The sequence below is a fragment of the Furipterus horrens genome, unplaced genomic scaffold (assembly GCF_987537825.1).
Source record: "Furipterus horrens unplaced genomic scaffold, mFurHor1.1.pri manual_scaffold_6, whole genome shotgun sequence".
Classification (NCBI taxonomy): Eukaryota; Metazoa; Chordata; class Mammalia; order Chiroptera; family Furipteridae; genus Furipterus; species Furipterus horrens.
This window is the reverse complement of record NW_028327176.1, coordinates 43,791,806-43,805,538: the sequence shown is the minus strand read 5'-3', so window position 1 is coordinate 43,805,538 and position 13,733 is coordinate 43,791,806. Positions and strand designations below refer to the sequence as shown.

General features: G+C 32.0%; 1 protein-coding gene across 10 annotated transcripts in view; it reads right to left on the bottom strand.

Annotated features, from left to right (window-relative positions):
* EHBP1 (EH domain binding protein 1) overlaps nt 1–13,733 on the bottom strand; it is a 381,983-nt gene that overhangs the window by 2,855 nt on the left and 365,395 nt on the right. For all 10 annotated transcript variants that reach the window (XM_090281360.1, XM_090281362.1, XM_090281361.1 and 7 more), the window contains 2 exons: nt 5,883–5,982; nt 4,675–4,748 (listed from right to left, as the gene is read on the bottom strand). In XM_090281360.1, the coding sequence (XP_090137486.1) occupies nt 4,675–4,748; nt 5,883–5,982 (174 nt within the window). The remainder of the gene's footprint in view (nt 1–4,674; nt 4,749–5,882; nt 5,983–13,733) is intronic.

Sequence of the window (13,733 nt, the reverse complement as noted above, 5' to 3'; positions counted from 1 at the left end):
AATGGTTTATTTAATTTTATCACTATTTTCATTACAAGCTCAAATACATATATACACATATATGAGGCATGCCATATATTAAATATCCACATTCGATACAAAACCACACAAATAAACGGTCACATTGCATTCTCATAAAAAATCTTTAAAAATTGTACTTGAAAAAAAATGACATAGTCTATAGCATGGAGAGGAATAAAGAAACTATTACTATGGAAAGATATTTTTTCTAAATGTAAAATTTTTAAAAATAAAAATGAAACAGCAAAACTGAAGAAAAGCCTTATCTATCATAATTTTATTCTTTGGATTAAAATGCTACTGAGCTTCACGAATGCTGGACAATTTTCTAATCTGGTTCTTGTTCTTCATCAATCTCATTCTACATAGCAGATATATTAATAGACTTCTCCAGGTTGGTAAGCTCTTAAAGGTCATCTAGTCTAATTTCAGGTAACCATAGTTCTAGAGATGTTAACTCAGAGAAAAACTTGCTGAATTTATAAAAGATTTGTAACTAAATTTTATAATTAAGATCACTAATTTTGATGACTATCAATTTTTCCATTCCAGCTTCAAGAAATCATTCTAAGCTTTAATTTATAATTCTTCCAAAACATTTTGATAAGAGCTTTACAACTGGAAAATTTTCTCTACCATACACTTAAAAACTATAGTTACTTCTAAGGCTTTAATTAATAATCATAAATATCAAGATTTCCTTAATTAAAAAAAAAGTTTTTACACATGATAAAAATTTTTAACCCCTGAAATACTGAATGATTTTAAAAACCTTAATTTTCCAAGCCAAATTTCTCATAGCTGTAACAAAAACAGTGTAAAGTTATAAATATTTAGGTACTTTTCATCATTTCAAGTTTAATTGACATGTTAATTTAATATGCTCCAGCATTAATGTATAAGATTTTTCATAAGTCTGTCATTACATTAATATCTATTTACAAAGTATTAGTCAATTATAGAGAAAATAGTTATGTGTAGTGAGTACATTTTACATTAGCAAAACTATTTTTACTTGGTATTTGCTTTCCATGGGAGTAAATTTATACACACACATACTTATCTGAATGCTAGTTTGGGAAATTAAGTAACCTATTTTGATGAGTGTAAAAAAATTTTAATACCTTTAAAACTGGTCAAGATTTACATTTGTATGTGCAAGTCTAAATTTAAAAATTAAAAAATCCTTTTTAAAATAACTTCAACTAGATATAATGTCATGTTTTAAAAATTTGTATGTAAGTTTATGTGTTACCTGTTACATGTTTTAAGAAAGTACTATTCATCTCTAACTACAGTTACAGCTAGCTAGATGCACTGACTTTGGCTTGGACAGATCACAATGTGGGTTTTGATTAATTTAAAGATTCCAGTGTACTTTTGCTACAAAAGCCATATCCTCTCACAACAAATAGGATTAAGTTTTGATGCTGCATTTGAGCCAGAGTGTTGAAATAAAGAGATTCTGTTTATGTCCATGTGCACTGGGCTGTTTTGTTAATTTAAAAACTTTTTATATATACGGCCAATTATTTATTCCTTGATTCAGTTTATTGGCTGAAGTTGATAATTACTTCGGAAAAAAGGCGAAAGAAATACCTATAAACACTTTAACAGAAAGGACCTAAAGTTCTTGTAGTAAACCTTCCACCTTGTCACTATAAATAAGCCGGCACTTTGATGAAAATTAACACTAGTTTTGTAAAGAGCACATTGGGGGATTGCAGTCAAGTCTTATCTTTAGTTCCAGTCAACTAGCAATCCTGAAAGAGTTTGCATCATCATCAGAGCAGGCCATTTGATAGGATTCTACCGCTGTACCTAATCAATCTATGAAGACTGTGGCTGTGCTGTGCAACAAAGCTAAAATAGATTTACAAATGGGGTTTTAGGGGATAAGCTCCTCCACAGGATTACATATTGATTTTAAATATAAAAAGCTTATCATATAAACCATAACTACAAAAATAGTGAACCTATGCATAAATCCCTTTAGAAGAGCACCCACTTCAAACTCTAAGCCAAGAATAAATCAAGATGTACAAAATCCTAGAGAAGATCCATTTCTTGTGCAGAAAATCAACATACCACTTTCTAAAAGCACACCCCAATGTGTGCAGAAATGAATTTATCTTTCCTGAGGGGGCATTAAATAATCTGGAACAAAAAAAAACTATAGGAAAAGTATTTGAAAAATGTTTGTTAGCTTAAGGGATCCTACAACTCCTGCTATGAAAAACACCTCAGGGAAAAAAAAAAAAGGGGTAAAAAACAGGCCAACATGATTACAGATTCTCAGAAGAATGGATATACTGAATATTATTATTTTTTTCTCTCAAACTGAGTTGTTAATATTTCTTTCAATGTGCTGTGGCTATTAATATTCTGTGCTTTTCTCCCAGTGAACGGTTTCATCAGCAGATTTATTTGAAAATATTTTATTTTATTTATTACAAAAACCGCCTTATGGCTACTACATAGAAGAGGTGAGAAAGAACAGAGGAATGAACTTTAAAACAAAGGAAAACCAAACCAAACCAACTAGTGTTGCCTGTCTGTGTATTTTCCTGTGGTGTTTGAACACTCCAGAAGGCTACTGAGCTAACTGCATGTGTGTCGTGTCCATTCTAAGGGCTAACTCAGAACTGATCCTCACAATGGTCAGTGCCTCTCAATGACAGCCCGGCCCCTGTACTGCCCAGGCTAGTGCGACAGTCCTCTCTCTAAGAAAGTGCCTTTATTTGGAAGCAACAGGCTGCTCTTTCCTCAAGTCCAATTTTTTCTTCTCAAGCAGCAACAGAAACTGGCTGAGAGATTTAAGGCACTGCCACATATGAAACAATGATATTAGTTAAAAATAAAAGAAAACAGAGTTTGAAAAAGAAAAAAATTACTTTTTCCCCCCTCTTAAAAAAAAAAAGTGGCTTTCTACTGGTCTTCCGTATGCACAAGAAGAGCAGGCAGATAAAAATGTTAGATTATTTAAGACTGTAGGTCTGGTATGTAGGGATAGGATTGCCGATAAAACTGGGATTTTTGTATGTATCATGTCCCTTCTTTTAAGATGGTCTTTGATAATAATATTGGTTTTGGGATAGAAGCAATATCTGCCTTAAAAGTCAACTGTATTGTATCAAGCCATATTTTAGGGATGATTGAACTTACTATACATGAGAGAGTGGGCAAAATTTTTTTTTTAATACTCTGTATTGAGTGTAATGTATAATGAATCTATAAAGAATAACCTGTAAAATGAATTATACATTACATACTATATATACACATACATTTTTAGTTACACACATGTATATATACCATATAAATAATATTTGCTGTACCTACCTTTCAATGACTATTTAGCTTTATAATCTCTCAAAAACTATACAATGACTACAAAAATTACATCAGACAAAAAATACCATTTAGTATACTTGTACATTTTATTTTAATAGCAAGTTTCACAGAAATCCTTAAATAATTTTGACAAATTTTATAGTCATTATCCGTGGTAGAATTTGATACATTTGGATTGCCACTTGAAGGAAATTAGCTATCTGAAACCTTTTAAAATAAGTCTAATTTCCAAATGAGGATATATAAATATTGTTAGTTATGTTTATCAAATGAGATCATAACTATAAAAGTAATTAAAAATAAAACTTCTATAAATGTATAAGATACTATTTAGATAAATAGCATGTATTTTATCTAATAAAGTACTAATTAAAATATTTAAAATATAAATGGTCTCATTTGTCTTCCCTTTACAAGCTTACATTTCCAGTTTTTGAACTAATTAGAATTGACTTATTATAGATCAGGTACCTTATCAGGTAAAGAAGGAAATTGCCATGGACAGTCAATGGGTTAAGAGGTCAATATAGAATAGGAAAATCAATTTGCATTGATTAGACAAAAGGTCCATTTTACAGAGCCCAAAGGATTAGCTTTAGGGCAGACAGACATTTTTAACTTTGAGACATTTTCAACTAAGAAGTATAAGGAGAATAGCATTCTAAAACACTGAATAATTTTAAAAAATCATATTAGTATATGCCATAGTTAAGCTAGCTGGTGTTTACTGATATTATGAACCATGCTTAGGATTACTACACAATTCATTTAAAAGCTTTATGAAAAGTGTGCAAGTGTTTCATTTATATCTTATGCCAACCTCTGCCTGAATAATCATTTAATAGGGGTTGGAATCTTAAGAACTACAGTAGACTGGAAAGTGTCATAGTTCAGTGTTGACATCAATTAAATATTAAGGTAAATTTTAGAGTATGTGAAAAATCAAAATGAGAAACATTTCTCAAACCTTAACAGTGGAAAAAACTTTAAATTGCACATACTAAAATGTAATTAAATCATTTAGCTCCTTATATTTTCCATTTTATTGACATTTAAGCTTACTGACAAAAGTTAAGACAACTCTGTGTTTAACAGCAAGCATAATGATTATCTGTCTGAATTAAGGTCCTTAGGTTTTATATGACTAATGCTTTTTGACTCTAAGGCATTTATTTGCAAATCCTGTAGGTCTCTAGGCAGACCACACCTAGGAAGACCAGAAGTGTATTACACTCTTTAAATCTCTCTTGACAGTTGACACCTCACATACCTACCTCATTCCACCACAACATTTCTTACCTTCAATGGCTAGCATTGCCCGTAATTCCCGATTCAGCAACTCATACCGTCGTTCTAAATCATGTTCTTTTTCACTAGGTAGGTGGCAAAAGTTCATCAATATGCTAATTACTAAATCATTAAACACTTAAAAGAACCTTTAGGTTACATTGATTTTAGGACTCACAACAGACTTTTCTCTTTAACTTTAAGCTACTCCAAACAAATGATACACAAACCTAAAACCTTCCTCAGGTTGAATATTTACTAGGGCTATTATTTTTTTCCTTCAATTTTGAATTGCACTGAGGTATATTTTAATCTGCAAACAAGTAGTCTCATTCTTTATGCATTAAGTGCTTCTTGCATTAAGTGCCAGGTATAAGACTATTTTGTAAAATAGATTTTATAGTTCACAACATTCTTTTGTCTAGAACTCCATGTGAAAATACAAGAAACATGACAATACTGTCAGTGCAAATTTAACATGGTGACAATTAAAAATCCTGGATTAGTTAATTTTTGTACTTCTTCACAACTCTTTTATCAAGTTAGACATAGCAGAAATGACAAAAATAGCTGTTTTCACTAAAATAAAACATGTACGCTGGCTCCTTCCCAAACTAGGTGGCATAATATAAGAACATTGCTAGTTAGCAAAAAAGGAACAAACGTTAACTCCTATAGTAAATTAAATGTTAAGGACTAAGAATGCATAATTTGGTCTAGTCTACATTTTACTATAATTTTTACAATCATAAAAAGGTAACTTCTCTAGAACTCATTAATCTTTTATCCCAAAATTTAGGGTAACATCATCTGTAAAAGACAAAGGTACTTTGGTCCTTATTAAGAGTTATTTTAACTTTTGACTTAAAATTTGATGTTAAATAAATTTCAATTTTATTTATTTTCCCCTCTAACCATTAATGTATACCAAACCTCCTTTTTGTGCACATGCTTTATTTCTTAAACACAAAAATTGTCTACATTCATTGGTTTTCTATATAATAAACATTTTTTAGTATCTTATTACTCTTTTAAAATTCTTACTGTTCAGATGAAAATTGGTTATATACTATTTTTTTTATTTTTATATAAAATAAACTGTAATCTCCAAGGAGAGAAAAATATTAAGCCTAATAAATATAAAACCCCAAAGAAAGCAATAACAAAAAGCCTAAGATCCATCAATGTTGTAGGAAAAACAAGCAGTTGTGAGTACTTACAGGAGAGAGAGCTGGTTCATTCTCCTTATTAAGGCATTTTTCTTATTAACTAACATAAACCACTCCTGCATCATAGCTTCTTCTTCTTCTGTGTTCCTTCCTATAATTCAGAAAGAGCTATTTCTTGTTACATGACATTTACAAGCAAGTAATAGTTTAGCATAAGTTTTTTTTTAAACATGAAACAGCTACCCTGATAGTATAAATTAAAGTTTATAACAATGTAAGATTCAAGTCCAAGGCCTGACAAAAGAAATTGATATTTAAAAACTCATAATCTTCTAAAATTCAATCTTCTAAAGCTGGTATTATTCAGAATGTATATTTCAACCCCCCTGAATATATCTACAGATCAGACAAAACTGTCCCAACTTTTAAATCCTCCCCAGAGGCTGATTTGTTATTATATTTCAATGAGGAACACATGGCGCTGACAGACATATGGTCATGATAAAGGAAAATAAAAATAAAAAATCATTATGAGAATTATAAAACTAGCAGGAGGATCAGAGAAATCCAGAGATTTTGTGAAAGCTTCCATTTGTAACAACTTGAATTTTTCTTAATTTCCTCTCCCAAAGAAAACTAAAGACATAATGCATATAACATTCTGGAAGCCATCATTCCTAATAGTGTCAACATTTGCAAATTATTTTAAATACATTGTAAATGACCAGGTTACCAAAAAAGTGCCTATAGCTATCTATGATAAAACACATTATAATGAACATTGTAATGTCAGTAAATCAGAAAACATTTGAGCAGAGCGATGGTCTAACATTTTAGATTATAAATTTACTAATTGAACATATAAAATTCACTTTTCCTAATATCCATTCCATCATCTACACCACCAGCTCCCGCCCCTCGCCAAAGGCCACTGCATCAAGGATTATAATATGTAATACGTATTTGGTATTATTCATGTAGAAGTAGACCACGATCACACTAAAAAGAAAAAATTAATTCCCCACTTTCTTACCTACTTTCCTTTCAAATTAATTGTACCTAGTCAAATTTACAATTTTTTTTCTCAATTTTACCCATTATTGGTTTATTGTTTCGCTAGGCCATTATTTAATACTTTAGTCCACTTTCTGTATAGATTCATTGGGTTAATTTAAATATCTAGTAACAAATAATTCCGCTAAGACTCAATATTCCAGCTAATTCCCTAAGTTTTATTTTCTTTTTAAGCAATATATTTTCTTTTAACTTTCAAACACATTTAAAACATTCAAACAGTACAGAGGTATAATTGAGTAAAAAGTCAAGTCCTTTTTCACCAACCCTACCCTTCCCAATTCCCCACTATACTCCCCTTCTCCATAAGTAAGTACTATTACAGCTTAGTAAACCTCCTTCCAGACCACATAGCTGTCTATATCACACATACATAACTCATGTATAGCTACATACAGGTTTCTTGTCTTTAACATAAGTGAGATAATATTATGCAGGGACTGGCAAAAGTAGATTTATAGTTGGGAATACATGAAACAGAGTTTATTCTTGTATTTTTTATTTATTAATTATTGTATTATTTATTATTACTTTTGCCCATCCCTTTATATTGCCCAGTGATGTGCTTTTGTCATGCTGTTTAAAGATCTACTTCATTCTTTTTAATACTTGCCTAAATTATGGATGTACCATTTAATTAACTTTTCATATTAATAGAAATTTGAAGAAAAACTTAGAATGAAAATAGAGTATAAAGAGCTACTTTAGGTGCAAAAGACTAAATATATACTTCAGAGAATCCCTGTAAAATAGATATCTGTTGTTCATCATTAGGGAGAATAGTGAGGATATGTGTCTTCATTAAATGCTGTTAAAACTTTATGTTACAGAGCAGACATGATAGATTTTTTTAGAGTATGAACAAAAGTCTTTATTGTTTTACAGTATTTTTAATCTCTCTTTTAGGGTAGCTGGTTTTGTATTCACTTTAGACCATGTGATGTCTTGACACCAGTCATGTGATATAGGCTGCGATAGGAACAAATCCCTGGGTAGCAACAAAAGAAGAAAGAGTAAAAAGAAAAAGCTGAGAAAAAGCTTGCAATTTGGAAAAAGGCCAATTGTGCCCCGGTGAAGGCCTTTTTGATCACTGAAATCACACATGTGTGCAATATTAATAGGTGCAGTTTTCATGATATTTTATTTTCTGATTAAAAACTTAATTCTTGTGTTCATAATGCAGGTACCTTTTAAAAACACAGATGTATTAAAACTTTGTTTTGAGTTTAACTTAACCTGTAAGCAACTAGCCTATTCTTAAATTAGCATCATTTTCTTCAATGGAAGACTGCTTCCTTGACAATAACAATATCGATATGGTATCATACTATGTTATTTTCAGTTTAACTCATGCCTATGACTTCTAGGTAAGACTAAAAATCTCCCTCCCCTAATTGTTAGGAAATAACTAATAATATAAGAGTTTATGTTTCAAAAAGAAATAAGCCTAACTATAAGAAATACTTAAAGACACATTACATATTTCTACATACAATACATAAATTACTGAAAACCATAGTTAAGGTTAAATCAATTCTGTAACTCCTTATGTGAGATTGTACACGAATGATGAAAATCTATACTTAGCCAAGTAATAAAAAAATTATATTTTTTCCTAATACATCATTAGACTATTGTTTTTAGAGATTTAAAATATTTTTAAATTAAAAAGCTTTTAAAAGCCAGTAAGTTGAACCATTACAAATTAATCCTGACTTTAATAACTGATTAAAGACCCCTTTAGCTTTATAAGTAACAAAAAATATTAAAGCCTGTGATCACAGTGAGCTTTTTTCATTTCTCCTCTAACCATTTGTTATTTAATCCAATACTAGTAATCCAATTTGTCCATCAGACTTTTAAAGGGCAGAATGCAACTTCCTCAGCTTAGACACTTTTCAAAGTACAATATATTTTTCAAATGAATGCTGGATGTTTCATTTTTCCCAACTGGTCCTAGCTCTAATGCATGAGGAAAAAAAAAGAACAAGATGAACATTGTTCATACTGATTAAGTAAGAGCTCATTAAAGAGCTGTCAGTGCAGTACTTTGAATATGCATGAAGCATATAATCAGATCTAGTACCGTCACTAGAGGAGAATACGGTAAGTACAAAGGATTGATTTAATTACTTAGAGTGGGCTGTGGTGGTAAAGCAGTCTTGTTAGTGCAAAAAGAAAAAGAGGCTGTATTCTGGCACTGTTAGAAAAAAGGCAGGTTTAGCTTCTGCCACAATACATGATCTCAGAATAAAGCACTACATTGTAGCTTAAAATGAAGACTGTCATTATTTTATAAAATGGCGATAAATCATTTTTTCTTGTTTAACTTTACCTGGTTAACAATTATTTTTGATTTGTACATAATTTTTTTAAATCACCTTAGAGTCAGGTACTGATACTTAAAAAAAACTTTTTTAATTTTATGAACTGAAAAATATAGAACGTATACTATCAAAGACCATTTTGAAATTCAAAAAAGAGTCGAAATACTAGAAGTCAGTACACAGTTACTGAAATATGAAAACATGGCTGAGTTGTTATTATATTTTAAAACATAGTGCCTCATGTTTATTATAAATATACAACCAATAAAAATATTACCATAACATTTACTTTGTTTCCTTATACACTTCTGTTTATTTTGCCTCCAGGAATATAATGTCTTTTCTGACATCACAATGTCTTCAATTAATGTTAGTTTTGTCTTTTAATCAATTAGTGTAGCTGGAATATGATTTGTAAAAATTGTTAAATAATCAAGAATGATGATGATGGAGGAAAAGTAACCATGTTAATATGACTTCAAATCATTCTTCCTATCACATAGTTAACAAAAGCCCCTTAATAGAAAGCAGCATGATACAGAGCACTATATATTTAATGTTAGTTGACTATAGTAACCACTTTTACATTCCATTTCCTCAAAAAACAAATGACTTAAAGTTAAGATTTAATTTCATTCAAGAATTCATCCAGTAGTTTGTATGTAGCTTTCATTATTTTTTCAGAAGTAGTGTTTTCAATTTAAATTTTTAAATTAATAAAGGAAGAGTGATGTCAAAAACTTAGAATTATGAAATATAGTTTAGAAGACTGTGTATTAACTTTCCTAGTCTTTCACGATAAAATTATCTATTTAGAAATATATTTTTAGATAGTGAATTCTTATATAAATGCAAAATAAGGAACACTACAATTTTAGCTGAACAAAAGATGAATTCAATAGGAAAGAATGAAAACACAAAGATACAGACTGTTGTACATATAAACAAATTCAAGATTTTCCACCATGAAAACATTAAAGAATGCCAAACTCTTGCCATAGCCCCATAGTGGGGATGGCTGATTAGTGATCAGATATGGTCCTTGAAGGACACACACAGCAAGCACAGCAAAGCCAAACAAAACATAAAAACAAAAAAGTTGCCATTACAAATTGTCCTGATGGTATGATTATATGAACATGACCTTTGGAAGACATACTATATTACAACAGAGACACATGAAGGTGTTCAACTAACTGGAAATAACATATTTTAATAACAAAGGAAGTGAAATCTGGCATACTTATTTAACATATGAGAAAGATGAATTTACTGCAGTTACCTAGGGTCATGAACACATGCACTCCAAAGCCAACATTATTGCAGGACTCCAGTGCCCCAGTTTTAGAAAATATTTTAAACTTAGGAAGTAGAACTTTATTATAAAAACAAATTTTACTATATAAGCAAATAGCTAATAAATGTTTTTCTCCAAGAATATTCTCAAACAGCAATCAACATAAAAGAAGTTCATAATCTTTATTGATGCTTTCAGCAGCAATTGTCTTAAAACTATTTGCTCAGCATGTTATATTTGTTATAGTATTAAGAGTATAAACTTGGGAAAATCCTGTCTCTTTTTGTTGAAGTACAATAAAAACTAATGCACTCTCTCAAATTAAATACACCTTTTATTTACCCATTTGGTAAAAGAGAATGTGGGGATTCAGGGCAACATCTCTCTACAGATAACTTTTGACAGACTTCTATGTATGTACTTCTTACTGGAGGAGATATAGAAAACTTCACCGAAGTACCCCCTGCTCCCCAACACACACACAGATTATATGTATATGAAGCCATTTCTCAAGGTTGAAAATTAACAGCAGTCTTCTTGTACCAACTCCTTAATAAAGTCTGAAGAGCCTTTCTATGCCAAAGGTCAGTGCTAGATTTCTCAAAAAGCAAACTAAGCACAAACAAAACAAAAAAATCATGAAAGTAGTCTTCACGGGAAAATTATAAATGATAAAATTCATTATATTTATTTACAGTTTAGCATTTTTTAAAAATTAATATGGGATGGGGTTGACTATAACTAGTGCTAATAGCCTTTAGAGGTAGTAGTATGACCCCCATTTCAGGCAACACATGACCATCTTGACTATCTAAATAGGCACTTGGCTAAAGGTAGAAAACATTTAGGACAGAACTCTGAAACTATGTTTTTTAAGGTACATTGAAAATACTTCGTGAAATGGAATAAGTCAGTGAGTCACTTTTATAGGCATGATTCAACCAAATGGACTGTGGTCTACTTGGAGAATCAATTAGGCATCCTCCGCTAAGGAAAAATGTGAACTGTGAGCCACTCCTACAGACGGAGAGCTTCCCTAGCTACTTCCCCCTCTCTTGAAGCCCTTTTTGTTTGGACTGCACTTGGCAGACTCCTCTCTACCCCTTCTCTGTCCTAGAGCCTTCTCACAGTCATGTCATGAAAATGACAAGAGTGGCTCTTGAAGTGACAGACATTAATGTTAAAGATGGCCATGAAGAGCTGAACAAAATTATTTCTTGAAAGTATAAACAGTATTTTTAGATTAATGTATTTTAAGATACATGATTTTAAATATGTATGTACTTGTCGCTAAATTATATATTACAAGAGGTCTTTCTAAATTGTTTTTAAAAAGTAATTAATTTTTTAGAGAGAGGGGAGGGAGGAAGAAAGAGAGGGAGAGAAACATCAATTTGTGAGAGACACATTGACTAGTTGCTTCTCACACCGCCCCCACCCCCCCCAAGTCGGGGATCTGGCCCACAATCAAGGCATGTGCCCCAACCGGGAATTGAACCAGTGACCTTTCAGTTTGCAGGCCAACATTCAGTTCACTGAGCCACACCAGCCAGAGCTAACCTTTTATATATTCAAGGAGGTCAAAATTTCTGGGAATCTTCTTATTGGAAGAATAGGGGTTCATTTTATTTATTTATTTATTTATTTATTTATTTATTTATTTATTTATTTATTTATTTATAAGGTCATTTGGCACATACCTTTATATAGAGTGGTCTGGGTTGCAATCTGTAAGTATTTTATGGAAAACACCTGACTCATAACGAACATTAGAATAAAGGTTTCTTAAAAATTAAGGACTACCTTTATGAATGTTTACCTACATTAACTCCTAGAAACTCCAATGGATAACCTATAAATTCTGGTAGGTAGGTCCAATTTATCTACCATCCATGGTTTCTGTGACTGGTTAGATGTATCATTTTGAATATGATGCAAATAAGATGAACAGTGACCCTGAATCCATAATGGCTTTTCTCCCAGTTTGGTTAAAAAAAGAAAATGGATGGAGCCCCTTAATCTTAGACTAATTAACCTCTCTGAACTAGTTTCTTCATCTCTATAGGAATAACCATACTTTCGTTGTGCAAACTTGCTGGGAGGAGCGCAAGAAAAAGCACCCAGATGCTTCAGTCAACTTCTCAGAGTTTTCTAAGAAGTGTACAGAGAGGTGGAAGACCATGTCTGCTAAAGAGAAAGGAAAACATGGCAAAAGCGGACAAGGCCCGTTATGAAAGAGAAATGAAAACTTATATTCTTCCTAAAGGGGAAACAAAAAAGAAGTTCAAGGATTCCAATGCACCCAAGAGGCCTCCTTTGGCCTTTTTCTTGTTTTGTTCTAAGTATTGCCCAAAAATTGAAGGAGAGCATCCTGGCCTATCCATTGGTGATATTGCAAAGAAGGTGGGAGATGTGGAATAACAATGCTTGCAGATGACAAGCAGCCTTACGAAAAGAAAGCTGCTAAGCTGAAGGACAAATATGGAAAGCCTGATGCCATAAAAAAGGGAGTTGTCAAGGCTGAAAAAAGCAAGAAAAAGAAGGAAGAGAAGGAAGATGAAGAGGATGAGGAGGATGAAGAGGATGAGGAGGATGAAGAGGAGGAGGAAGATGAAGAAGATGAAAATGAAGAGGAAGATGATGATAAGTTGGTTCTAGTGCAGTTTTTTTCTTGTCTATAAAGCATTTAACCCTCCTGTACACAACTCACTTCTTTTAAAGAAAAAAGCTGAAATGTAAGGCTATGTAAGGTTTGTTTTTAAACTGTACAGTCTTTTTTTGTATAGTTAACACACTACCAAATGTGTCTTTAGATAGCCCCGTCCTGGTGGTATTTTCTTTTTTTCCCCCCTTTATTATTATTTTTTAAATATGCTTTATAGATTATGCTGTTATAGTTGTCCCAATTTCTTTCCCCTCTGCTCCCCTCCACCCAGTGACCCCCCTCCCTCCAGTTGTCCCCCCCATTAGACCATGCCCATTGGTTGTGCATATAGTTCTTCGCAATATCTTCCTGTCTACTTCATTCTCTCCTACTATGCTTCTTAATTCCTGCATCATCCCCCTCCCTTTTCCCCCTTCCCCCTCCCTGCTGACTTTCCCCTAATATGTTCACCATACCTATAATTCTTTTTCCACTCTCGTTGCCTACTTAGTTTGCCTTTGTTTCGATTCCCTAGCTTCTGTTGTTGGTTGTTGTGATAC